The 24973-nt window shown below is 42.1% G+C and overlaps 1 protein-coding gene across 3 annotated transcripts in view; it reads left to right on the top strand.

The window, feature by feature from the left end:
- Nucleotides 1–24973, top strand: part of LOC111963820 (receptor-type tyrosine-protein phosphatase gamma-like) — a 276403-nt gene that overhangs the window by 67152 nt on the left and 184278 nt on the right. For all 3 annotated transcript variants that reach the window (XM_070443523.1, XM_023987365.2, XM_070443527.1), the window contains exon 2: nt 6978–7088. In XM_070443523.1, coding sequence (XP_070299624.1) covers nt 6978–7088 — 111 coding nt within the window. The remainder of the gene's footprint in view (nt 1–6977; nt 7089–24973) is intronic.

Here is a 24973-nt window from a genome sequence, read left to right as displayed (position 1 = left end):
GGATTTTACAAAAAGAGTAATAGCGGAGAGTCTTGCGTCCGTATAGCCAATTGCGCTCCGGAATAGCTTGAAGAGAGAGGCTAGAGTTGTGTAGCCAAAGAAGCTAATATATTTGCTAGATATTAGGACACTCGTTAGCTAAATATTACATAACTATKAATATTTACCTGTCAAGAAAGTACAGAAAGACTCATGTGAAGAAGGCCAAATTACAGAGGAGGAACTTCTTGATGCAATTAAAGCCTTTAAGTCTGGGGAAACTCCAGGGCTGGATGGTATACCAAACCCTTTTTGATGTACTCAGAGTACCATTATTAGAATTTTTTAATCACTCTTATAAAAATGGTAGATGATCACATACTCAACAAGGTCTGATTCACTATTACTGAAACAGGACCCAGGTGGGAAATCTAAAGATCCAGTCCATTTAAAAAAATGTCCCTTTACACATCAGTGTTGTGATGCAAATATTCTAGCAAAATGCATAGCGCATATCATTAAAAAGCTATTATCGGATATTATTCATCCTAACCAGATAGGTTTTTTACATGGACGATACATTGGAGTTAATATAAGACAAGTACTGGAAACAATAGAACACTATAAWAAATCTGTCACACCAGGCCTGGTATTCATAGCTGAATTTGAAAGGCTTTAGATAAAGTACGACTGGAATTTATACAGTCCATTCGGAATGTATTCAGACCACTTGACTGTTTCCACATTTTGTTACGTTACAACCTCATTCTAAAATGGATAACATAATTTCCCCCCCTCTTCAATCTACAGACAATGCCCCATAATGACTGAGCGAAAAGAGGTTTTAGACATTTTTGCAAAAAAAAWAGAAAAAGGAAATACCTTATTTACATAAGTATTCAGATCCTTTGCTATGACTCGAAATTGAGCTCAGGTGCATCCTGTTTCCATTGATCATCCTTGATGTAGACAGGACTGTGTCGAGGCACAGATCTGGGGAAGATTACCAAAACATTTCTGCAGCATTGAGATCCCCAAGAACACAGTGGCCTCCATCATCCGAGAGCTCTTCCTAGAGCTGGCCTCCTGGCCAAATTGAGCAGTCCAAAATATTCTCTGATTTTGTTATCAACAAATGTGGAGAAAAGTACAGTAAATGTATAATACACATAAAATCAAGTGTAATGTTTAGATTTAGTCTTGTGTCAGGTGAACTGTTGTATCCTCAATTTTGGTCTAATAATATTCCCATAATCTCCAAACTGTTCCCTTTCAATTGCTACCATGCGTATGCGTTTCATATTTCTTCTGTAAGAAACAATTCAATTTAGCCTTATCCATAATGGCAAAATCCCACAAGTGTAAAGGGTTAAACATTTGACTCAGGGACCAATGCGTATCGGTAAATCGTTATACCTCTAGTACTATACAGTAGGGATTAACATAGGTTACCGGGTTCCCGGGACTGTCCCTATATCTCCCCAAAATATATATTAAATTACAAAAAAGTACAAAATGTCTGCACTAATGAAGTTCCACAAAATACACAACATGTAATAGCACATTATCCAAACAGGTTGTCGCATGGAAGCCTTTAGCCTAGTGTATTTACTTCACACAAGGTCACCATAAATTCAAAGCACACGCGTAATTGACACTGCCGGACTGCACACCCGACCCGAATACAGTTAAAAACCACTACAGGAAACCTCTACAGTATAGCCTTTAAAAGATGTGCCTGACTCTTCAGACAGTCACAAATATGATAGGCCTACGCACAATTCACTATATACTACATTACTAAAAATCTGTTTACTTTGCTCTGATCTCTTTACATTGTGACACAGGTGGCATAGTGACCATATCTTGGTTTTAAACACTTTAAATGGGAACTTCCTATTTTTGCGTTATTTCCCTGGACTCTTGAGATAAATGTGAATTATTCCCGGTATTGAAACTTGGTAGATAATATGAATCCCTACTGTACAGTAGAGTGTTGTACAATACAGTATAGTAGAGCACGCTAGAGTAGAGTACGGTATAATTTACTTAATGTACTGAACTGTACTGAACTATACTCTACTTTATTGAATTCTATCCTACTCTGCTTTACTGTGCTGTGCTGTACTGTTCAAACTTCTGAAACTTAGACATCTATGATTGGTACAGATTTGGTCTGGGTCCGGCCCAACCAAATGTSGTCTTATTTGGGGGCCGGAGCGCATTAGAATAATAGCCCGTGTTTAGAATAAACATGCAAATGAGGATATTACATTTTTCTTCCTTTGTGTACCTATTCAGGATACAAATGGAGAATGAAGAGAATGATGTTCATAATTATGAAGTTCTGTATAGTACAGATCTGGGACCCATGATGCCATTCTGTTACCATCGTTCTGTTACCTGGTGTTAATCCACTTCACTTACTGTGGTTCCAAAATATAGTTTTTCAAACTCAAGCTGTCATGTCATAGCTGACACCCAATTCTTTCTGCAGACATCTTTGAATCTTAAATCGGAGTTGATATTTAAGAGRTTTTGGAAAACGTGGTCACATAAAGAACGTAGGGAGATTTTACCATTATTCTGTTACCAAACTTTAGATCACCACTGGTCTTCTCTAGGAAATGTGTTTTTGTCAAATTTCCRGTGGAAATTGTTAAAAGTAGTCCTTGCGCATAGAGTTGTTTGGTTAACTTTGCAATCAATGGTTTTTGTTTGGCYTACGTTTAAAGGGAAAGATCTTAGTCCCAGCGTCAATCTGTTACCATTTTGCAGGCTCGGTAGCTARCACCTCCTGAGGTGCAAATTCACAGCCTACGCCAGCAGAACTCAGCATCGGTGGGCTCTGCATGTTGGGGTACAGCGTCTCTCTCCTGCAGACTCCAGCTAACACAGCTGCTCAACTAAATGTACCTATGTGTGTGTGACTCACTCAGCCCCTAAGTGGGCGTAATGAATGAACAGTACTCTAAAACTCCCGAAACAAGCTTTTTCACTCCATCCTATAGCAGGACTCGTTTTTTACCATTTGGATATGACCAAATTGTAGTTCATATGTCTGTGTACAGTGCAGCCTCTTCATCAATTTCCAGAARATAGTTTGTTCAGGGATGCCAGGCAGCGTCTGAATGGAGTTGATGGATGGTGAGAGCGGGCTTAGCGTATCTGAGGGATTTCAGTGAAACCATTCCTGTTGTTTCACTTCCCCCCTGGATCAACCCGGATGGTGGTGTTCATTACTTCTGATTAAGGTCCACACAGATGGAAGACCYAGACACATACTGTAGGTTAGATGGTCCACACAGGAGGCGATGAGGAGTAAAAATGATTACATTGTTTGCAGCAATGATGACACCTGGGGTGTGGGGTACAGGGTATGGTGGTCTCGTGGGGGGGTGGTCTTCTCCTGCTGCTGCTGGTATGGTCTGTGAGCCAATCAAACTCCAGGTCTCTGGCCGTATACCCCCAGACTGAACTCTCTCCATCTTACTTTCCCTCCATCACTACGAGATGGAGGGCAAAACAGTGTTGCTTGATGAAAGGGAATTGATTTGAGCTGGGCGATGTGGACAAAAAACGTAAATTATGGGTATGGATTTATCGTCATAGCTCTAGGAGTGACAGAAGAAGTGCATACAGTAGATATTGTTTGATTAATATGTTTAAAAAAAAATATTTAGGGGGTGGATCATCTTTAATATTGCAAATACAATCTGGCTTCTATCAATGTTATTGTCTGCATAATTTCCAGTTCCCCATATATTTTTTTAAAATAACTGTACAGTATCCGTCAAAAGTTTGGACACACCTATCATTCAAGGGTTTTTATTTATTTTACTATTTTATACAATGTAGAATAATAGTGAAGACATGACAACTATGAAATAAGACATACGGAATCATGTAGTGACCAAAAAAGTGTTAAACAAATCAAAATATATTTTATATTTGAGATTCTTCAAATAGCCACCCTTTGCCTTGATGACAGCTTTGCACACTCTTGACATTRTCTCAACGAAAAGTAATGATATTTTTGGAGATTTTTCAAATYACCAAAAGTGAGAGGTTGTAATCTGAATAAAGGGAAAAAGACCATTCTTGAATACGGGGTGAGACATTCTTACTAATCTGCTAGAGAACCAGTTTGGATTTAAGTATAGCTTTTGTATGACTGAAGGCTTTAGTGAAAAGTATAATTATAAAAAAATATATAATTTCTGCCCTCCGAATTCAATAGGCCCGTTTTAATTTTGTCTGGCTTGCCATTCCAAATAAAATTGAATATTTTTTGCTCATATAATTTAAAAAACAGGTCGTTAGGTGTAGGCAGGGCCATAAGCAAATAGGTGAACTGGGATATGACCAAAGAGTTAATCAGGGTATTTTCCTTTCCATGGTAGCAAGATCTTATCTATTTTTGTTGACTTTCTATAAAATGTATTTTAGTGAGATAATTTCTTCCTTTCGGGACATAAATACCGAGTATGTCCACTTTTTACCGTCAGAACATTTTATTGGTAACCTACACGGAAATGTAAATGTTGTATTTTTTTTGTGATCTGATATTATCGTTGGATCTGATTTTAATAGCTAACATTTCGATTGTCATAATAAATAGATATGTCGATAGTTGACAACCTTGTTTTACTCCTCTTGACAGTTTAATACTTTCTGAGAAGTAGTACACCTTGGGATACTATACATAACTTTAACCCACTTTAAGAGATTCTCCAAAATTGTAATATTCCAGGCATTTATATATAAATTCCAGTCGTACTTTATCAAAAGCCTTTTCAAAGTCAGCTATGACTACTAGGCCTGGTTTCCCCAATTCTTTTCATAGTGTTCTATTGTTTCCAGTTTGTTTGATTAATCTTTGTGTCAGTGGATGATATACAAGAAGTACACTATCCTACCCATGTTCTGTTGCACCACAACCCCCCCCCCCCCCCCAAAAAAAATACTTTGATCTCTCAGGAGTTATCCCACCCACACCCATCTACATTTCCACTCTTCAAAGTTGTGCTGTTAGAGGTTCACATAATCGTTCCTTTCGCTTCGATGTGTTCCCAGACTGTTCTAGGTCCTACTCAGCGGTCTGAGACAGCAACATCTGTCCCTAGAGTTAAACATACAAAGTCCTGGAACACTTTAGTATTTCATTACTTTGCTTTGCTGTTAGAATGATTATAATTTTTTGAATGAAAACTAGTTTTTCTGAAAGACTGGTTGATATAATGTATTCCGCAAAACTACCATATGACTTTCTTCAAGCAAATATTAGACGATAAAATGCCATATTTGGGGAATTCAATGTCATTGTCCATCACTTGAGTGTAAAAAAAACATTAAGAACACTAAAATTGAGTTGCCCACCTTTTTGCCCTCAGAACAGCCTCAATTTATTGGGGCTTGGACTCAACAAGGTGTCGAAAGTGTTCCACGGGATGCTGGCCCTTGTTGACTCCAATGCTTCTCACATTTGTGTCAAGTTGGCTGGATGTCCTTTGGGTGGTGGACCATTCTTGATACACACAAGAAACTGTTGAGCATGAAAAACCCAGAAGCGTTGCAGTTCTTGACACAAACCGGTGCGCCTGGCATGTACTACCATTTCCCCGTTCAAAGGCACTTAGAATTTTTTTGGGGGGCAAGACAKWTTTTTTTGTCTTGCCCATTCACCCTCTGAATGGCACACATGCACAATCTATGTCTCAATTGTCTCAAGGCTTAAAAATCCTRCTTTAACCTGTCTCCTCCCCTTAATCTACACTGATTTGAAGTGGATTTAACAAGTTACATCAATAGGGATCATAGCTTTCACCTGGATTCACCTGGTCAGTCTATGTCATGGAAGGAGCATGTGTTCATAATGTTTTATGCACTCAGTGTATATTTAATATATTTATATATATATATTTATATATATTTATATATATATATATATATATATTTATATATATATATATATATATATATATATTTAAATAAAGGTGAAATAAAAAAAGTTGTAAAAAATTACACTGAACAAAAATACAAATGCAACATACAACATTTTTAAAGATTTTGCTGGGTTACAACTCATATAAGGAAATCAGTTTGTTGAAATAAATTCATTAGACCCTAATTTATGGATTTGACATGACTGGGATTACAAATATGCATCTGTTGGTCACAGATATGTTTTTGAAAAAAAGGTAGGTGCGTCGATCAAGTCAGTGTCTGGTGTGACCACCATTTGCCTCATGCATCTCGACACATCTTCTTTGTGTGGAATTGATCAGGCTGTTGATTGTGGCCTGTGCAATATTGTCCCACTCCTCCTTCAATGGCTGTGCGAAGTTGCTGGATATTTGCATCCCAAACATGCTCAATGGGTGACATGTCTTGTGAGTATACAGGCCATGGAAMAACTGGGACATTTTCAGAATTGTTTACATATCCTTGCGACATGGGGCTGGACAACAAGCACCCTGAGATGGTTCTTCGTTTGTATGGTCGCTTGGACGTACTGCCAAATTCTCTAAAATGACGTTGGAGGCGGCTTATGGTAGAGAAATGAACATTTGATTCTCTGTGAACAGCTCTGATGGACAATCCTGTAGTCAGCATGCGAATTGCACATCAGTGACGTTGTGTGACAAAACTGCACATTTTAGAATGTCCTTTTGTCCCCACCACTATATGCACCTGTGTAATGATCATGCTGTTTAATCAGCTTCTTGATATGACACACCTGTCAAGGGGATGGATTATCTTGGCAAAGTAGGAATGCTCACTCACAGGGATGTAAACAAATGTGTGCACAAAATCTGAGAGAAATACATTTATTGTGTACATGGAACAATTCTGGGATCTTTTATTTCTGCTCATGAAACATGTTCACCAACACTTTACATGTTGCATTTATATTTTTGTAAAGTCTATATATACATGTAGTGTTMTAAATATTTATGCTAAACATTCTATCTAACCTGTGTTTCTGTGTTTTTTAGCTCTACAGGGTGGCCAGTCGGGGTCAGTAGGAGAGGAGCACCCTGGGAGCATGGGGGGCGGGGTGAGGGAGAGGAGGGCCACAGGAGGAAACTCCTACTGGGCTTATTCCGGTGAGTCCTCTTCTACTTCATAGAGATACAACTATGTCCCCAGGCAAGATGGCTGACCGCTTGTGCCACAAATTCTAACCCTACATCCTCTCTAAGGTTCGAACTCTATGCTCTACACTGATCAATATCATTAGAGAGGTCAAACCTAACTGGACTGTGGCAGTAGAGATGTATTACTTAACAGTAACTCTCTCTTCCTCTTCCATCTCTTTGATTGATTCTCAATCTCTCTCTGTCCCAACTCTTCTCCCTTCTCTCGAACTCCTTCCCTATTTCTMCTGCCCTCCAAATTTAGCTTTTAATCCAACTCCTTCCCTTTCTATTTGACTCTCTCCCTCTTTCCCTCACTCCCTCTGACTGGTAGCTAAGGGGAGTAGTTTTGGATGTGCGTTATGGAGGATTCTGTGCTAGAGTAGGGACTTGTGTTGTCCCTGTGAGCACCATTCAGCTACAGAGATCCACATTTATCACTCTGTTCCTCCAGCACTGGGCCTGTGGCAGAGAAGGATCTTTAAACAGATATATTTATGTTTCTGTTATGCATGTGTGCACCTTATAATCGCTACTTAAACTGATAGTCCTGGAGGGATGCACTGGCTGGAAGAAACTGTATCCCAGGAAAAATCTATGTCCTAAATGGCTGTGGATCCTTAATACCATGTTATACGAGAAACATCCCAGACATTTTTATATTACGGTACAATTATCTATAGGGCACTGTTCACCTCTACTGATTGTAAGATATCAGGTCATATTAAAGTGTGCTAGAGCGAAATTGGCACATTTTGCATTACAGTTGAGCCCAGAAAACTGTCACTCTCTCACAAGGTCTGATGATGAGTTGTACTGTATGTGGCTGGGCAGCCTTCAACAAGGTTTCAGATGTACTCGATGATTCCCCATGCGTACATTTACTTTTACTTTTATTTATGACATGTTTATGTTATACAATGTTACGTTACAGCCTTATTCTAAAATGTATTAAGCTGTGCTTCGAAAAAGTACTGAGTAAAGGGTCTGAATACTTACATAAATATAATATTTCAGTTTTGTATATACACCTGTTTTTCCGTTGTCTTTATGGGGTATTGTGTGTAGATTAATGAGGACAAAATCCGATTTAATCAATTTTAGAATAAGGCTGTAATGTAACAAAATGTGGAAAAWGTCAAGGGGTCTGAGTACTTTACAAATGCATTGTATGTCCACTACCGTTCAAAAGTTTGGAGTCACTTATAAATTCCCTTGTTTTTTTWAAATGACATCAAATTGATCCGAAATACAGTATAGACATTGTTGTAAATGACTGTTGTAGCTGGAAACGGCAGATTTTTTAAATGGAATATCTACATAGGTGTACAGAGGCCAATTATCAGCAACCATCACTCCTGTGTTCCAATGGCACGTTGTGTTAGCTAATCCAAGTTTATGTTAGGCTGATTGATCATTAAAAAAAACTTTTGCAATTATGTTAGCACAGATGAAAACTGTTCTGATTTAAAGAAGCAATAAAACTGTCCTTCTTTAGACTACTTGAGTATCTGGAGCATCAGCATTTGTGGGTTCGATTACAGGCTCAAAATGGCCATAAACAAAGACCTTTCTTCTGAAACTCGTCAGTCTATTCTTGTTCTGAGAAATGAAGGCTATTCCATGCGAGAAATTGCCAAGAAACTGAAGATCTCCTACTACGCTCTTTACTACTCCCTTCACAGAACAGCACAAACTGGCCCTAACCAGAATAGAAAGATTGATATCTCCTCTGAACAGTTGATGTTGAGATGTGTCTGTTGAGCTCTGTGAAACATTTATTAGGGCTGCAATCTGAGGTGCAGTTAACTCTGCTGCAGAGGATAAGTTCATTAGAGGTAACTCTGGGTCTTCCATTCCTGTGGCGGTCCTCATGAGAGCCGGTTTCATCATGGCGCTTGATGGTTTTTGTGACTGCACTTTAAGAAACTTTCAACGTTTTTGAAATTTTCCGCATTGACTGACCTTCATGTCTTAAATTAATGACGGACTGTCGTTTCTCTTTGCTTATTTGAGCTGTTCTTGCCATAATATGGACTTGGTCTTTTATCAGATAGGGCTATCTTCTGTATGCCACCCCTACCTTGTCACAACACAGCTGATTGGCTCAAACGCATTAAGAAGGAAAGAAATTCAACAAATTAACTTCTAACAAGGCACACCTGTTAATTAAAATGCATTCCAGGTGTCTACCACAMGAAGCTGGTTGAGAGAATGCCAAGAGCGTGCAGAGCTGTCAATCAAGTCAAAGGGTGGCTACTTTGAAGAATCTCAAATATAAAATCTATTTTGATTTGTTTAAGTTTTTTGGTTACTACATGGTTTCATATGAGTTATTTCATAGTTTTGATGCCTTCAGTATTATTCTACAATGTAGAACTTAGTAAAAATAAAGAAAAGCCCTTGAATCAGTAGGTGTGTCCAAACTTTTAACTAGCACTGTATATATACAGTATATTAGTGGGATCGGGGATTGATGTTGGCCGATTAGGCCTGGCACACAGTCGGCATTCCAATTCATCCCAAAGGTGTTCATTGGGTTTCAGTTCAGGGCTCTGTTCAGGCCTGTCAAGTTCTCCCACACCGATCTCGGGCAAACGATTTCATTATGGACGTCGCTTTTTGCACAGTGGCATTGTCATGCTGAAACAGAAATGGGCCTTTCCCACACTGTTGCCACACAGTTGGAAGCATAGAATAATCTAGAATGTCATTGTATGCTGTAGCGTTAAGATTTCCCTTCACTGGAACTTAGGGTTCTAGCCCGAACCATGAAAAACAGCCCTAGACCATTATTCCTCCTCCACCAAACTTTACAGTTGTCACTATGCATTGGGTTAGGTAGCGTTCTCCTGGCGTCTGCCAAACCCAGATTTGTCCGTTGGACTGCCAGATGGTGAAGCATCATTCATCACTCCGGAGAACTCGTTTCCACTGTCCAATGGCGGCGAGCTTTACACCACTCCAGCCGATGCTTGGAATTGCGCATGGTYATCTTAGCCGAGCAGCCGCACACAAGCCTATGAAAACCCATTTCATGAAGCTCCCGACGAACATTTATTGTGCTGACGTTGCTTTGAACTCAGTTTGGAACTCGGTAGTGAGGGTTGCAACCGAGGACAGATGATTTAGACATGCTACGCACTTCAGCACTCTGCGGTTCCTGTGAGTTTGTGTGGCCTACCACTTCGCAGCTGAGCCCTAGACGTTTCCACTTCACAATAACAGCAATTACCGTTGACCGGGGGCAGCTCTAGCTGGGCAGAAATTGACTAACTGACTTGTTGGACAGGTGGCGTCCTATGACAGTGCCACTTTGACAGTCACTGAGCTCTTCAGTAAGGTCATTCTACTGTCAATGTTTGTCTATGGAGATTGCATGGCCGTGTGCTCGATTTTTATACACCTGTGAGCAACGGGTGTGGCTGAAATGTCAGAATCTACTAATTTGAAGGAGTGTCCACATACTTTTGTATTTTTTGTGTGTTTTCAGGATACATGTATTTATTTATTAAAATCATTGTYCTGCTAGCCAGCTACTCCACTGAGATCCTCAAAATCAGCTGCTTGAATTTTAATTTGAAAGCTAGTAGTGTTCCTGGTCCTATTCATATCTACTAACTGAGCAAATTTTCCATTAGATAATGACATGAAGAGAGTGCTCTCAGGCCGTCTGAGTAGGACAAGGCTGAAATGAGATGGAAATTAATGATATTCTGCCCCTGAATTGTATATTATCCTTGAAAATTCACTCTCACTATCTCCCTCCTACTAATTTTAGCACTGCCTGCAGTCTTGTAAAAACCACTCATATTTAAAATGATTTTAAAAGGAAAGGATCATTTGAAAACTGTTAAAACCTCTTTCACATTCCATTTTACCTTAATGGAAAGAGATCTGAATGAACTGATTTTAACGGTTATATTCCCAATGTGGTTTCGCCTGGAGCGTAAAGTAGGATGAAATTAGTCTTTGTACACTTTTCTTTCTCGTTGATGCTGTATCTCCTTGGAGAGGAGAAGGAAACTGGTTGCACCTATAATACCAACTACTCAGAACATTTACTGCTGTGATGTCAACTCTGTTACTGCAGTACGAAACCAGCTTTTCCTTGGCAAGAAAGAAAACACAAAGCAGACTAAACTCCCATGGTCCTTTTAAAACCTTCTTTTGTAAAATAGTGTGTGCTATAGCTTGCAAATGTGACTCTTGGTGACCACACAAGGCAGCTTTTTCCAACATTAGGACTGTTTTCCTTAAGAGATGTTATCCGTTACACGTTTTCTATACATTGCTTCCTTACTTCCTGGTATCGTGATAGTGGTATCGTGACAACACTAGTACACAACGTTCTGACATTCATTTGTGCAATATGCCTAAACACTCAAATAAAGCTATTGGATATGTTGTACTTCAGAATGTGGTCAAGGTAGTTTTACTGTAATTGCTTTTGTATTCATAGCACTTTGCACATACCCTAACCTCTACAGCCATTTCATGTATCATGTTATCTACTCAACCCTGTCTTCGTGCTTTGACACTGAACCTGTGTTGACACTGAGCTATAGCGATTCAGACAGCTAAAAGCTCCTTAGCCTCTGTGTGCTTGGTATTGTTAGGTGAATATGTAGTCAGAAGCACTGTGTGCACCATGTGACCATGTTTTCCAAAAGTCTGCTAATTATCTGCTTTGAATTTAGTGTCAATGACGTCTGCAGAAAGAATATTGGTTCAGATTTGGTCCGGCAAGTATTGACCTACCAAATTTCAGCTACTGTTCAATGTCCATGAACGTCTGGTGTCGGTGCTCAGCGGGTGAGGTTGTTTGTTACAATAAATGGTAAGAGGGTAGTTGTTGGGTGTCAGTGAGAGAGAGAGAGACAAAGAGAGTGAGAGAGAGAGACAAAGAAAGGGTGAGAGGAGAGCCAAAGAAAGAGGGAGAGACAAAGAGGAGAGAAAAGAAGAGGAAGGAACAAAGAAAGAGGGAGAGCAAAGAAAAGAGGGAGAGACAAAGAAGAGGGAAGAGACAAGAAAGAGGGAGAGACAAAGAAAGAGAGGAGACAAAGAAGAGAGAGGACAAAGAAAGAGAACAAAGACAGAGGGAGAGAACAAGACAAGAGGGAGAGCAAAGACAGAGGGGAGAGACAAAGACAGAGGGAGAGACAAAGACAGAGGGAGAGACAAAGACAGAGGGAGAGACAAAGACAGAGGGAGAGACAAAGAGCAGAGGGAGAGAAAGACAGGAGGAGAGACAAAGAATGAGGGAGAGACAAAGAATGAGGGAGAGAGAGTGAGAGAGAGAGAGAGAGACAAATAAAGAGAGAGCGAGTGAGAGAGACAAAGAAAGAGGGAGAGACAAAGGAAGAAAGAGAGAGACATAGCGAGAGACAAAGAGAGAGAGAGAATCAAATAAAGAGAGAGCGAGAGAGACAAAGAAAGAGAGAGACAAAGAGAGAGCAGGAGAGAGACAAAAGGTGTGGGGTCCACTTGTAAAACAAGATTTCATCAAATGGGACAAACACCCCATTGAGACCCTGCATGCAGAGTTCTGTAAGATTCTCCTACATGTCCAGAGGAAAACTACAAACAATGCATGCAGGGCAGAATTAAGCCAATATCCACTAATAATAAAAACTATAAAAAGAGTAATTCAGTTTTGGAAACATCTAAAATACAGTGACCCCCTCTCATATCKTTACCAAGCCCTGCAATGCCAATAGCTGAGCAAAGAAAAGAGTCCCCTCATTCAGCTGGTCCTGGGGCTGAGTTCACAAACTTGTTCTATTAACACACTGAAGCCTCAGGACCAGAACATCCAATCAATCAGAATAAACCAAATTACAACACAGTCAAAACAAAACTATTTTGCTTATTGGGAAACACAAGCACAAACACAAAGCAAAATGCAGTGCTATCTGGGCCTAAATCGACAGTACACTGTGGCTAAATATTTGACCATGGTTACTGATCAAAACCTTGACAAAGTACAGGCTCAGTGAGCACAGCCTTGCCATCGAGAAGGGTAGACACAGGAAAACCTGGCTCCCTGTAGAGGAAAGGCTGTGCAACCACTGCACAACAGCAGAACCTGAGACGGAGCTGCATTTCCTGACAAAATGTCAAAAATATAAAACAATTAGAGAGTGTCATTTTCCCAAATTTGAAACCCTTATTCAAGGTTTCAAAGACCTCTCTGATGAGAGTAGGCTACCCGTCCTGTTGGGGGAGGACGTAGAGAGCTGTGGGTTGGCAGCGCACTACATTGCTGCCTGCCATACGTTGAGGGACAGTGTCTGACAGACCAATCAACCTGCACATGTACTCTACTGTATGCGTATTGTTATTGTTGAATGTATGGTTATTGTGACCCTTGGTTATTGTTGTTACTGTTGTCCCGTTGACAATTTTGATTCTAATTTGTATTTATTTTTATATTGTAAATATCCAAAATAAGCTTTGGCAATATGTACATTGTTACGTCATGCCAATAAAGCGAATTGAATTGAATTGAGTGAGAGAGAGACAGACAGAGCGAGAGAGAGAGAGAGACAAAGAGAGAGAGAGGGAGAAAAGAAAGAGGGAGACAAAGAAAGAGAAAGATAGGGAGACAGAGAAAGAGAGGGAGAAATAGAAAGAGAGGGAGAAATAGAGAGGGAGACAATGAAAGAGAGGGAAACAAAGAGAGAATGAGAGACAAAGAAAGAGAGGGAGACAACGAGAGGGGGAGAGAGTGAGAGAGACAAAGAAAGAGTGAGAGAGATAAAGAGAGAGAGACAGAAAGAGAGAGACAAAGAAAGAAGGAGAGAGAGTGGGAGACAAAGAAAGAGTGAGAGAGAGATAAAGAGAGAGATAAAGAGAGAGAGACAGAGAGAGAGACAAAGAAAGAAAGCGAGAGAGAGGGAGACAAAGAAAGAGGGAGACAAAGAAAAATAAAGATAGGAGAAAGAGAGGGAGAAATAGAAAGAGAGGGAGAAATAGAGAGGGAGACAATGAAAGAGAAAGAGAGGGAGACAATGAAAGAGTGAGAGAGAGAGCAAGAGAGACAAAGAAAGAAGGTGAGAGAGAGAGACAGAGAGAGACAGAGAGAGAGACAGAGAGAGACGGAGAGAGACAGAGCGAGAGAGAGAGAGACAAAGAAAGAGTGAGAGAAAGAGACAAAGAGAGGGAGAAAAAGAAAGAAAGACAGAGAGGGAGAAAAAGAAAGAAAGACAGAGAGAGACAGGGAAGGGTTGTCCAGACTGTTTTCACAGGCTTGCTTTGACCACCAGATGACAGAAAGAGAAAGTAAACAGTTATGAGCTGAACATAACAGTATGCCAGCAGAAGGGAGGACAGTAGCAGGTGACCCAACTGTGGTTTGTGACTACTATGAGATCCCATTATAGCCAATTAAATTGCCGTAATTTTGTTACTGAATAATTCATAAACAAACTAGGTATCATTAAAAACACTAAACTAATTGGTAGGTCTACCTTTACTTGTTACCTCATGAGGAAGAGAAATGAGAAAATATCTTAAATATGCAGTATGTGGGTGTTTGGTAACACAATTACAAAGCACAATGCAATGTTTCTTAAACTTACAGAAGGCAAATCATTTCTCCAAAKCGAAATATAAGTGTTGATATTAGTTGGCAAAGGTATTTACTTCAACATTATTGTGTTTTMATGTATTTCTATACCAATACTGTTTCTAGGGCCCCTTTTCTGTCTGTTTGACCACAAATCATAGCCTTTGCTTATTCCACATTGTTAGGATGGAAAATGGTTCATGTATATATTCCAGGGAAGATGGAATGTGCTACGAGACCTTGAGAGACTGGATGGTATACTGGATGTGTTGTGAAAGCAAGAAAGGAGGAGAAAGCTGGAGAATTTGAGGTTGAGCGGTAGGGTTTGGATGGTTAGATGGCATACTGGATGGCATACAGGTATGTTGGGAAAGAGAGGATGAAAGAAAATAGTAGAAATAGAAAGAGAGGAAGCATGGCGGAGGTTGAGCGGCAGGGTCGGATGGTGTACTCTCCGGCATATGTTGTGATTTATTTCGCCTGCCACTAGACTCAACAGTGTGCGTCTGAGCCTCCTCTATATTCCACTCAGTTCCCAGGAGACAGGCTTTTGTATTATTTACCAGTCTGGATCTCAGGTTGTATTGCTTTTTAGCTTTTAAACTTTCAATAAGCCTCTCTAGTGTTGTGTAAGTATTTCACTGCATCAATCAGAAGRCTGTATTTCCCATTTTTTTATGGACTTTTTCTCTGCCTGGGAGACTGCCTAATGCCAATGTAGGAAGTCACAACGTTGCAGGTGCAAATGACAGGATAGATAATGCAGTACAGATTTGAATATTCTAATCTACACTTTACCACATTAAAGAGATTCTCCAGTACTTTTGTATACTTTTTAGTCAGTAACTCTGAAAGTAGCGCTCGTGTGTACTACGTCACATATGTGCGTCACGCCGTTTCTCTCGCTCTGCTGTGTGTGCATCTTGCTGGCTGTCACTGAAATTGAGGCCCAGTCCCGGAGAATTAGGGATTCCGAGGCATATTGAGGTAAGGCAGTAATTCTGCTCATATATTATGCATTTATGAACTACACGTTGACACATCCAGTCCAAAGCGGGAGGTTTAATAAAAGACTTAGTAGGCGCCAAAGTTCTGGAGCGTGTCTTTAAGAGAAGGTTAACCTAACCTATTTCTTAATCTAGCCTAAACCTTCCACATTAGCAGTACAAAAGTGGTGGGAAACACTCGGTGGGTACCGTCTCACTTTCCTGCGGTGTGTATACTTTACTTATGAACCACTAAATAAGGTACACAGAATTCCACACCCTGGAATATAATGAAAGGTTATTCAAGGCGTGTGTGCGTATGCGCACGTAGGCATTTTTCATAAGAGTTATGATATCTAACACCAATGAGACCTCCTCCGGAACATAGTTCTGCGTTGTTTGTCTATTTTCTCCATCTCTCTCTCTGCAGCTTTTTCATTAACCTCCTCTTCTATCTCTCTTTGGTTCTTCACGTTTTTCTCTGGCGGTGAGGGTCTAGTTATTACTGTTTTATTTTGAGCTTTTATATTGCCCTGCAGTTGAACGAAACCAGTTGGATTCGATATTAAAATCATATTCAAGTAGACATTATATCTGTTCCAAAGATTGACATTGTTGGGCACATATTCCGTGTCTGCATCCAGGCATTGTATTCTGATTTTAAAAGCTAGCTCGTATGTGAACCGAATGACTCATTCGCCTAACACTCATTCAAGTTTGTGCTGAATTCGACTGTACAACGCTTTTGAGTCCATGAGATACGTAGAGTTCCACTTGAACACACATGCAGTGCAGTCAGTCAGTCTGTCACGGTCAGTGGAGCATGATGGATCCACTCAGATGTGCTGTCTCCAGTCAGTGTTGGCACTGCATCGTCATGGTGATGGAGAGATGGTTGATTAGCTTGGTGTGCTGGGCCTAAGGGTGGGGCTGAAGGATACTCTCCCAGGCTGTGGATCAGCTAGGCAGGCCTCTAAGGGCCTCCTCTCCTCCCTCCACAGGGCTGGGTGTAGCCTGGCTCGGCATGGGGCTCCCTGCTGGCTACCGCTGCCTCTAATTGGGTGACTCCAAGTCAAGGGGAAGGTGGTGAGAGGAGGGAGTGGGGTGTGTCGCTAACAGCTCCGTGCCCCACTGCCGAGGGTGAGGCGCGGGGTGGAGGGGGAGGGAGAGAGCAGGGGAAAGGGAGGACGGGGTGATGTTGACATGCCCACCCCGTGTAAGGAAATATGCTACCAGCAGTGAATGACTGGAGGAAAGTTGAAAAGAGGAGAGGGGAGGGGAGAGGAGTCGCTCTGCTCTGCTCTCTCTGGGACTGGGCCTCAACACGCCTCTGGAGAGAGATGTACAGTGGAGCACCAAGCTCCTCCGCTGCCTTTATCTTAGAGTAGAGTTCTGATCTTATACTCCTAGGAGACCCAGAGAAGGATGGTGCCTCACAGTTAGCAACCCCTTACCTCACCTTTCACAAGGGTAATGAAGTACTAATAGAGCTGTCTATTCTCATGGCTAGTGTCCAACTACCTCCCTACCACCCCAATCCTGAGGCGGAGTGAGGGAGTACTGTCTTTCTCTGTGTTAACCTCTTGTTTACCGATGTGTATGCTAGCCATGATTAAAACAGACATTACATGCTGTTGCTGTGTGTGTGTTGGCTTACTCACTCCTTCACTCACTCACTCACTCACTCACTCACTCACTCACTCACTCACTCACTCACTCACTCACTCACTCACTCTTTCCTTTATCCCCCCCTCTCTCCGCTCTTCCTTCCCCTTTATCTCTCCTCCTCCCCCCTCTCTCTTCCGTTCTGGTGGTTCTGTGGTGGTCACTGAGCCAAGGCAAATGAAGATGTGGCTGAACAGAACAGAGGGTAGAGAGGAGGCAGACTACCTGCTCTGTTTAAACACTGTTCCCCCTGATTGACTCTAAAACTAGGCATTGTGCTTTATAGAAGGACTCACCAGGCTAGTTAAAGGGATGTTCCATTGAAAATACTACACTCGACTCTAATGTCATTGTGCTCTATGGAAGGTGTCACCAGACCAAATCAAATTGCGTTGCTTATGCTTACGAGCCTTTCCAAACAACGCAGAGTTTAAAAATAAAATAACACAGAGAATTAAAAAACCAAAAAACTCAAGAATGGAGCTATGTACAGGGAGTAGTGACTAGGCATTAGGATAGATAACACTTTACTAAGAGTAAAATAAAGAACAGAGTAGCAGTAGCAAATGATGGGTGTAAAACGTGTGTGTGCGTGTGTTTTAATGTGTACGTGTGTTTGTGTTGTGTCGGTATGTGTGTGGGGGAGGGTTTTGCGTGGGAGTGTTGATGTAGTGTGGTTGAGTGAGTGTGTGTATATGTAGTCTAGTGAATGTGCGTAGGGTCAGTGCAAGATAGAGTGCAGATAGTTTGGGTACCATTCATTTACTATTTAGCAGTCTGGCTATTTAGCAGTCGTATGGCTTGGGGGTAGAAGCTGTCTCGGAGCCTGTTGTTCCGACCGCTTTGCGGTCAAGGGCTGTGCATTTGCCATACCAAGCGGTGATGATCTTGGAATGGACTATGGTGTTGAAAGCCGAGCTGTAATCTATGAACAGCATTCTCACATAGTTATTTCCCCTCTTGTCCAGGTGGGAGACGGCAGTGTGAAGTGCAAATGAGATTGCGTCATCTGTGGAGCTGTTGGTGCGGTATGCAAATTGAAGTGGGTCTGGGAGGATTGTGTTGATGTGTGTCATGACGAGCCTTTCGAAGCACTTCATAATTACAGATGTGAGTTTTACAGGGCGACAGTCGTTTAGGCAGGTTATGTTGGAGCTCTTGGGAACAGGGACAATTGTGGTCAGCTGGAAACATGTTGGAATTACAGACTGGGACAAGGATAGATTGAAAATGTCTGTGAAGACTCRTMRCAGCTGGTCTGCGCATGCTTTGAGAACGAGCCCTGGTATTCTGTCTGGTCCGGCGGACTTGTGATTGTTAACCTGTTTAAATGTTTTGCTCTACGTCGGCCATGGAGAGCAGCTTACCATTTGTTCTTTAAGAAAAAATCCACTCCATCTCCTTTCAACTCCAAAGCTGCTGTACGACCTTGCAGCTGCATGGAGAATCCACCAATTGCTACGTGCATAGTGCCATTATACATCCACGTTTTATTATCCATCCACGTTTTATTATCATCCACATTTTATTAAGACATATAATGTTGCAGCTTTTCAAGTCTCTCTGATAGGAGACTCTCGAACAAAGCTCATCCAGCTTATTCTCGGGTGACCGGACATTTGCCAATAGAACAGTGGGGTGCGCCGTTCGGTTTCTCTTCGCATCAATTCCACCATGACTCCTCCTCGTCTCCCGTGCCTACGCCTGCAGCGTTTTGGTAGCCCATGGAACAAAGGAATAGAGTCCGGTATGAGCAGTGGAACAGCTGATTCGGGGTTGAAGTCTTATTTGAAGTTCGAAATCAAGGTTAGTAACTGTCGATCTGATGTCCAGAAGTCCTTGGTGGTCACATGTAATAATAGGATGAACTTTCTGTACAAAAAAAAAAAGTGAAGATAAACATGATAAAAGTCACTATATAGCAAAGTTGTGTTGGAACTCGTAAGATGGCGACAACTTGACTTATTGATCGGTTAAGCCACGGGAGAAGAGGAGGCCAGTATTGTATTTTCCCATCCACTTTACATACCAGCCACGTAGGCACAGGTGGGTCATCCCACTGGGGAGCCAGGCCCACCCTCAGGGGAGCCAGGCCCACCCAGTCAGATTTTGTTTTATGCTCTCTACTTGTCAGTATTCCAAATGGTACATTATTTGTCTCTTGTCACTATCATATAGAATTCATAGCAAGCAGTGAATATGACCGCATTGAGGCATACATATATATCACTGTGTGCATGGCTAAATGCACCATGCCACCGCCTACATCATTTGTTAATATAGCAAACAAGACAGCTAATAATCCAGTGGCTTTATCATAATCACACCTACACTGACTGTACAAAACATTAGGAACACCTTCCTAATATTGAGTTGCACACCCTCTTTCCCACAGAACAGCCTAAATTCGTCAGGGCATGGACTCTGCAAGGTGTCGAATGCTGGCCCATGTTGACTCCAATGCTCCTCACAGTTGTGTTAATTTTGTTGGGTGTCCTTTGGATGGTGGACCATTCTTGATGCACACGGGAAACTGTTGAGCGTGAAAAACCCAGTTCTTGACACACTCAAACCGGTGCGCCTGGCACCTACTACCATACCCCGTTCAAAGGCACTTAAATCTTTTGTCTTGTCCATTCACCCTCTGACTGGCACACATACACAGTCCATGTCTCAATTGTCTCAAGGCTTACAAATCCTTCTTTAACCTCTCCTTCATCGACACTGATTTAAGTGGATTTAACAGGTGACATCAGTAAGGGACCATATCTTTCAACTGGATTTACCTGCTCAGTCTGTCAAGGAAAGAGCAGGTGTTACGAATGTTTTGTACATTTTTTGCACATATTTTAGCTTAATTAGCTTTACAAATGTTCTCTCAGCCTCATGGCAAAATGTGTAGAATTGCATGAAATTAGCTATAAAACTCATTTTTCTCTTTGCCCCAGGAAGTTAGCTGGCCCACCCACATTTCTGCAGGCCCACCGACCAATGAATTTGTGGCTATGCTACTGTTACATACTATGTCTTTGTTGTCGCTATGGCTACATAATAGTCCAGTGTTGATGTCAGGATGCGCAGACCAGTCGGTATTTCTCAGATAGTAGTTTATGTGCAGAAAGTGTTTTAAATCGATATTGCATCACCTCTTCTCTCCCATCTCTGGTCTATGAGAACATTGGTGGTTTGGTACAGTAGGTAGCCTCGGGATCTGAACTGTGTTGCCATGGATTAGGCCTGACAGCCCAGTCAGAAAGGGTACTCTGTCAGGGTAGGGGACTGAAGTCATTCAGACTGGAGTGGAGAGACATATTCACATGGCTGAGGTTGAGGCTGCTGTGGCAGACGTGCTCCAATGTGCATTTACGGTCACACTCTGTGGCTCAGACACACAGATGCACATATACACACGTCTTCCTGCGATGACGGCAGTGTAACACCCATTGCTTATAACCCTCCTGTGTGTGTGTGTGTGTGTGTGTGTGTGTGTGTGTGTGTGTGTGTGTGTGTGTGTGTGTGTGTGTGTGTGTGTGTGTGGTGTGTGTGTGTGTGTGTGTGTGTGTGTGTGTGTGTGTGTGTGTGTGTAGGCTTGGGCAGTATCCACATTTTCATACCGACCTTGTGCCATACTGGGATATTCGGTAATATAGGCACTGACCACAAGGGGAGCCTGTTGTTTCAAACTCCACTTATAATCTGAAGGTTAGCAATGCTAACAAGTACAGTCGTGGCCAAAAGTTTTGAGAATGACACAAATATTAATTTCCACAAAGTTTGCTGCTTCAGTGTCTAGATATTTTTGTCAGATGTTACTATGGAATACTGAAGTATAATTACAAGCATTTCATAAGTGTCAAAGGCTTTTATTGACAATTACATGAAGTTGATGCAAAGAGTCAATATCCGCCTTGGCATGCTGTCAATTAACTTCTGCCACATCCTGACTGATGGCAGCCCATTCTTGCATAATCAATGCTTGGAGTTTGTCAGAATTTGTGGGTTTTTGTTTGTCCACCCGCCTCTTGAGGATCGACCACAAGTTCTCAATGGGATTAAGGTCTGGGGAGTTTCCTGGCCATGGACCCAAAATATCGATGTTTTGTTCCCCGAGCCAATTAGTTATCACTTTTGCCTTATGGCAAGGTGCTCCATCATGCTGGAAAAGGCATTGTCGTCACCAAACTGTTCCTGGATGGTTGGGAGAAGCTCTCGGAGGATGTGTTGGTACCATTCTTTATTCATGGCTGTGTTCTTAGGCAAAATTGTGAGTGAGCCCATGCACTTGGCTGAGAAGCAACCCCACACATGAATTGTGTCAGGATGCTTTACTGTTGGCATGACACAGGACTGATGGTAGCGCCCACCTTGTCTTCTCCGGACAAGCTTTTTTCCGGATGCCCCAAACAATGGAAAGGGGATTCATCAGAGAAAATGACTTTGCCCCAGTCCTCAGCAGTCCAACCCCTGTACCTTTTGCAGAATATCAGTCTGTCCCTGATGTTTTTCCTGGAGAAATGGCTTCTTTGCTGCCCTTCTTGACACCAGGCCATCCTCCAAAAGTCTTTGCCTCACTGTGCGTGCAGATGCACTCACACCTGCCTGCTGCCATTCCTGAGCAAGCTCTGTACTGGTGGTGCCCCGGTCCCGCAGCTGAATGAACTTTAGGAGACGGTCCTGGTGCTTGCTGGACTTTCTTTGGCGCCCTGAAGCCTTCTTCACAACAATTGAACCGCTCTCCTTGAAGTTCTTGGTGATCCGATAAATGGTTGATTTAGGTGCAATCTTACTGGCAGCAATATCCTTGCCTCTGAAGCCTTTTTTGTGCAAAGCAATGATGACGGCACGTGTTTCCTTGCAGGTAACCATGGTTGGCAGAGGAACAACAATGATTCCAAGCACCACCCTCCTTTTGAAGCTTCCGGTTTGTTATTTGAACTCAATCAGCATGACAGAGTGATCTCCAGCCTTGTCCTCATCAACACTCACACCTGTGTTAACGAGAGAATCACTGACATGATGTCAGCTGGTACGTTTGTGGCAGGGCTGAAATGCAGTGGAAATATTTTGGGCGCATTCAGTTCATTTGCATGGCAAAGAGGGACTTTGCAATTAATTGCAATTCATCTGATCACTCTTCATAAAATTCTGGAGTATATGCAAATTGCCATCATACAAACTGAGGCAGCAAACTTTGTGAAAATTAATATTTGAGTCATTCTCAAAACTTTTGGCCACGACTGTATGTACCTTCTATCTATCTTCACTCATTTCCTGTAGAATAAATTTTGGGGCACTCACTAGAAGTGAACACTAATTCTAAAAATGTTGTTCCCCCGTGCCAATATGGCCGTCGACCGCCCAGATTTTGGTGTGTGTGTGAGGTGAAGAAGGAGACCTCTTAATTCTCCATGATGTATCACCCTGGCAGGAACCAATTTGTGTGCACAATCGAGTCTCCAAATCATCTTCCGTCTCGGCCTCCCTGCCTCTGACAGTCTCTTCTTTCTTTGGATGGAGTAAATACATTAGGAATGTAAATAAATGAGGGATTTGTGTGTGAGGACACTGAGCTAATGTTGTGTTAAGGAGTTTTTGTGGTGGCTGATTGATTGCAGTGTTGCAGCAAGGGCATATTGGGATGGATATTCTGGGCCAGGCTGCCCAACCTAGCATCCAGTAATGTCCAGACCAGCTCATAGGTTAGTAGCACACATCGACCCAGACACACTTTCTTGCTGAAAACACCAGTTTAGACTAAAATAATCTGTCAGAAAAACTAAAACTTCACTTGAGTGATAAGCTTGTTATATGTGGATAGTGAGTCTATTGCTTTTTACTGTAGTGGCTATATAGAGCATTGAAGCGTCAGCCACTATATTAGTATAGTGGCTCTGGGGCATTGAGGTGTCAGTGACTGACTAGCTGTTGGTGCCATTACTCCATTCTAATAGGTGAGGACATGTCTGGCCCGATGGGATGGGTAATAAGGAGAATGCGGCTCAGATTGCCAGCCCAGAGCCCACAGGTTCTGTCTGCTCTGCTGTAATGTCGTTATGAGAGAGAGAGACTCAGCACATTTATAAACTCCTAATGATGATGACTTACTATGTAATGAGTACATAGCCTCCGTCCCAGAGGTGACTGCAGGGGTTTGAACTGCAGGGTGGCAGATGAAATAACATTTGTTATTATTGTGGTTAGAGGCCTAAGGAGGAACATAATGATACAGAGATGTCTTCATCATAAGAACTGTGGATGATAATTTGGTTTAAGGTGGCATGGCATAAAGGCTGCGTAATCCTGGCATTCAGTGAGATTTGGCAAACTCTCTTTATTGATCGTACAGTTTATTTAACAAAAACGAACCTATGGCTTACAACACCTGCAAAACTTCCAACTTTTTGAATCCCAGTTGATCATTGTATGAGTCACCTTCATACCCTAACCTATATTGCATCCACACCTGCTTATGTACAGTCGGGATTCATATTTTCCTGAAAATAGTTTCAATACCATGAATAATTCATAAACACAGCAAAAAAAGAAACGCCCCTTTTTTCAGGACCCTGTCTTTCAAAGATCATTTGTAAAAATCCAAATAACTTCACAGATCTTCATTGTTAAGGGTTTAAACACTGTTTCCCATGCTTGTTCAATGAACCATAAACAATTCATGAACATGCACCTGTGGAACGGTCGTTAAGACAGTAACAGCTTATAGACGGTAGGCAATTAAGGTCACAGTTATGAAAACTTAGGACACTAAAAGGCCTTTCCACTGACTCTGAAAAACACCAAAAGAAAGATGCCCAGGGTCCCTGCTCATCTGTGTGAACGTGCCTTAGTCATGCTGAAAGGTGGCATGAGGACTGCAGATGTGGCCAGGGCAATAAATTGCAATGTCCGTACTGTGAGACAGCAAAACAGGGAGACCGGATGGACAGCTGATCGTCCTCGCAGTGGTAGACCACGTGTAACAACACCTGCACAGGATCGGTACATCCGAACATCACACCTGCGGGACAGGTACAGGATGGCAATAACAACTGCCCGAGTTACACCAGGAACGCACAATCCCTCCATCAGTGCTCAGACTGTCCACAATAGGCTGAGAGAGGCTGGACTGAGGGCTTGTAGGCCTGTTGTAAGGCAGGTCCTCACCAGACATCACCGGCAACAACGTCGCCTATGGGCACAAACCCACCGTCGCTGGACCAGACAGGACTGGCAAAAAGTGCTCTTCACTGACGAGTTGCGGTTTTGTCTCACCAGGGGTGATGGTCAGATTCGTGTTTATCGTCGAAGGAATGAGTGTTACACCGAGACCTGTACTCTGGAGCAGGATTGATTTGGAGGTGGAGGATCCGTCATGGTCTGGGGCGGTGTGTCACTTCATCATCGGACTGAGGTTGTTGTCATTGCAGGCAATCTCAACGCTGTGCGTTACAGGGAAGACATCCTCCTCCCTCGTGTGGTACCCTTCCTGCAGGCTCATCCTGACATAACCCTCCAGCATGACAATGCCACCAGCCATACTGCTCGTTCTGTGTGTGATTTCCTGCAAGACAGGAATGTCAGTGTTCTGCCATGGCCAGCAAAGAGCCCAGATCTCAATCCCATTGAGCACGTCTGGG

This window comes from Salvelinus sp. IW2-2015, linkage group LG1, assembly GCF_002910315.2.
Source record: "Salvelinus sp. IW2-2015 linkage group LG1, ASM291031v2, whole genome shotgun sequence".
Classification (NCBI taxonomy): domain Eukaryota; kingdom Metazoa; phylum Chordata; class Actinopteri; order Salmoniformes; family Salmonidae; genus Salvelinus; species Salvelinus sp. IW2-2015.
This window is presented reverse-complemented; position numbering and strand designations above follow the sequence as displayed.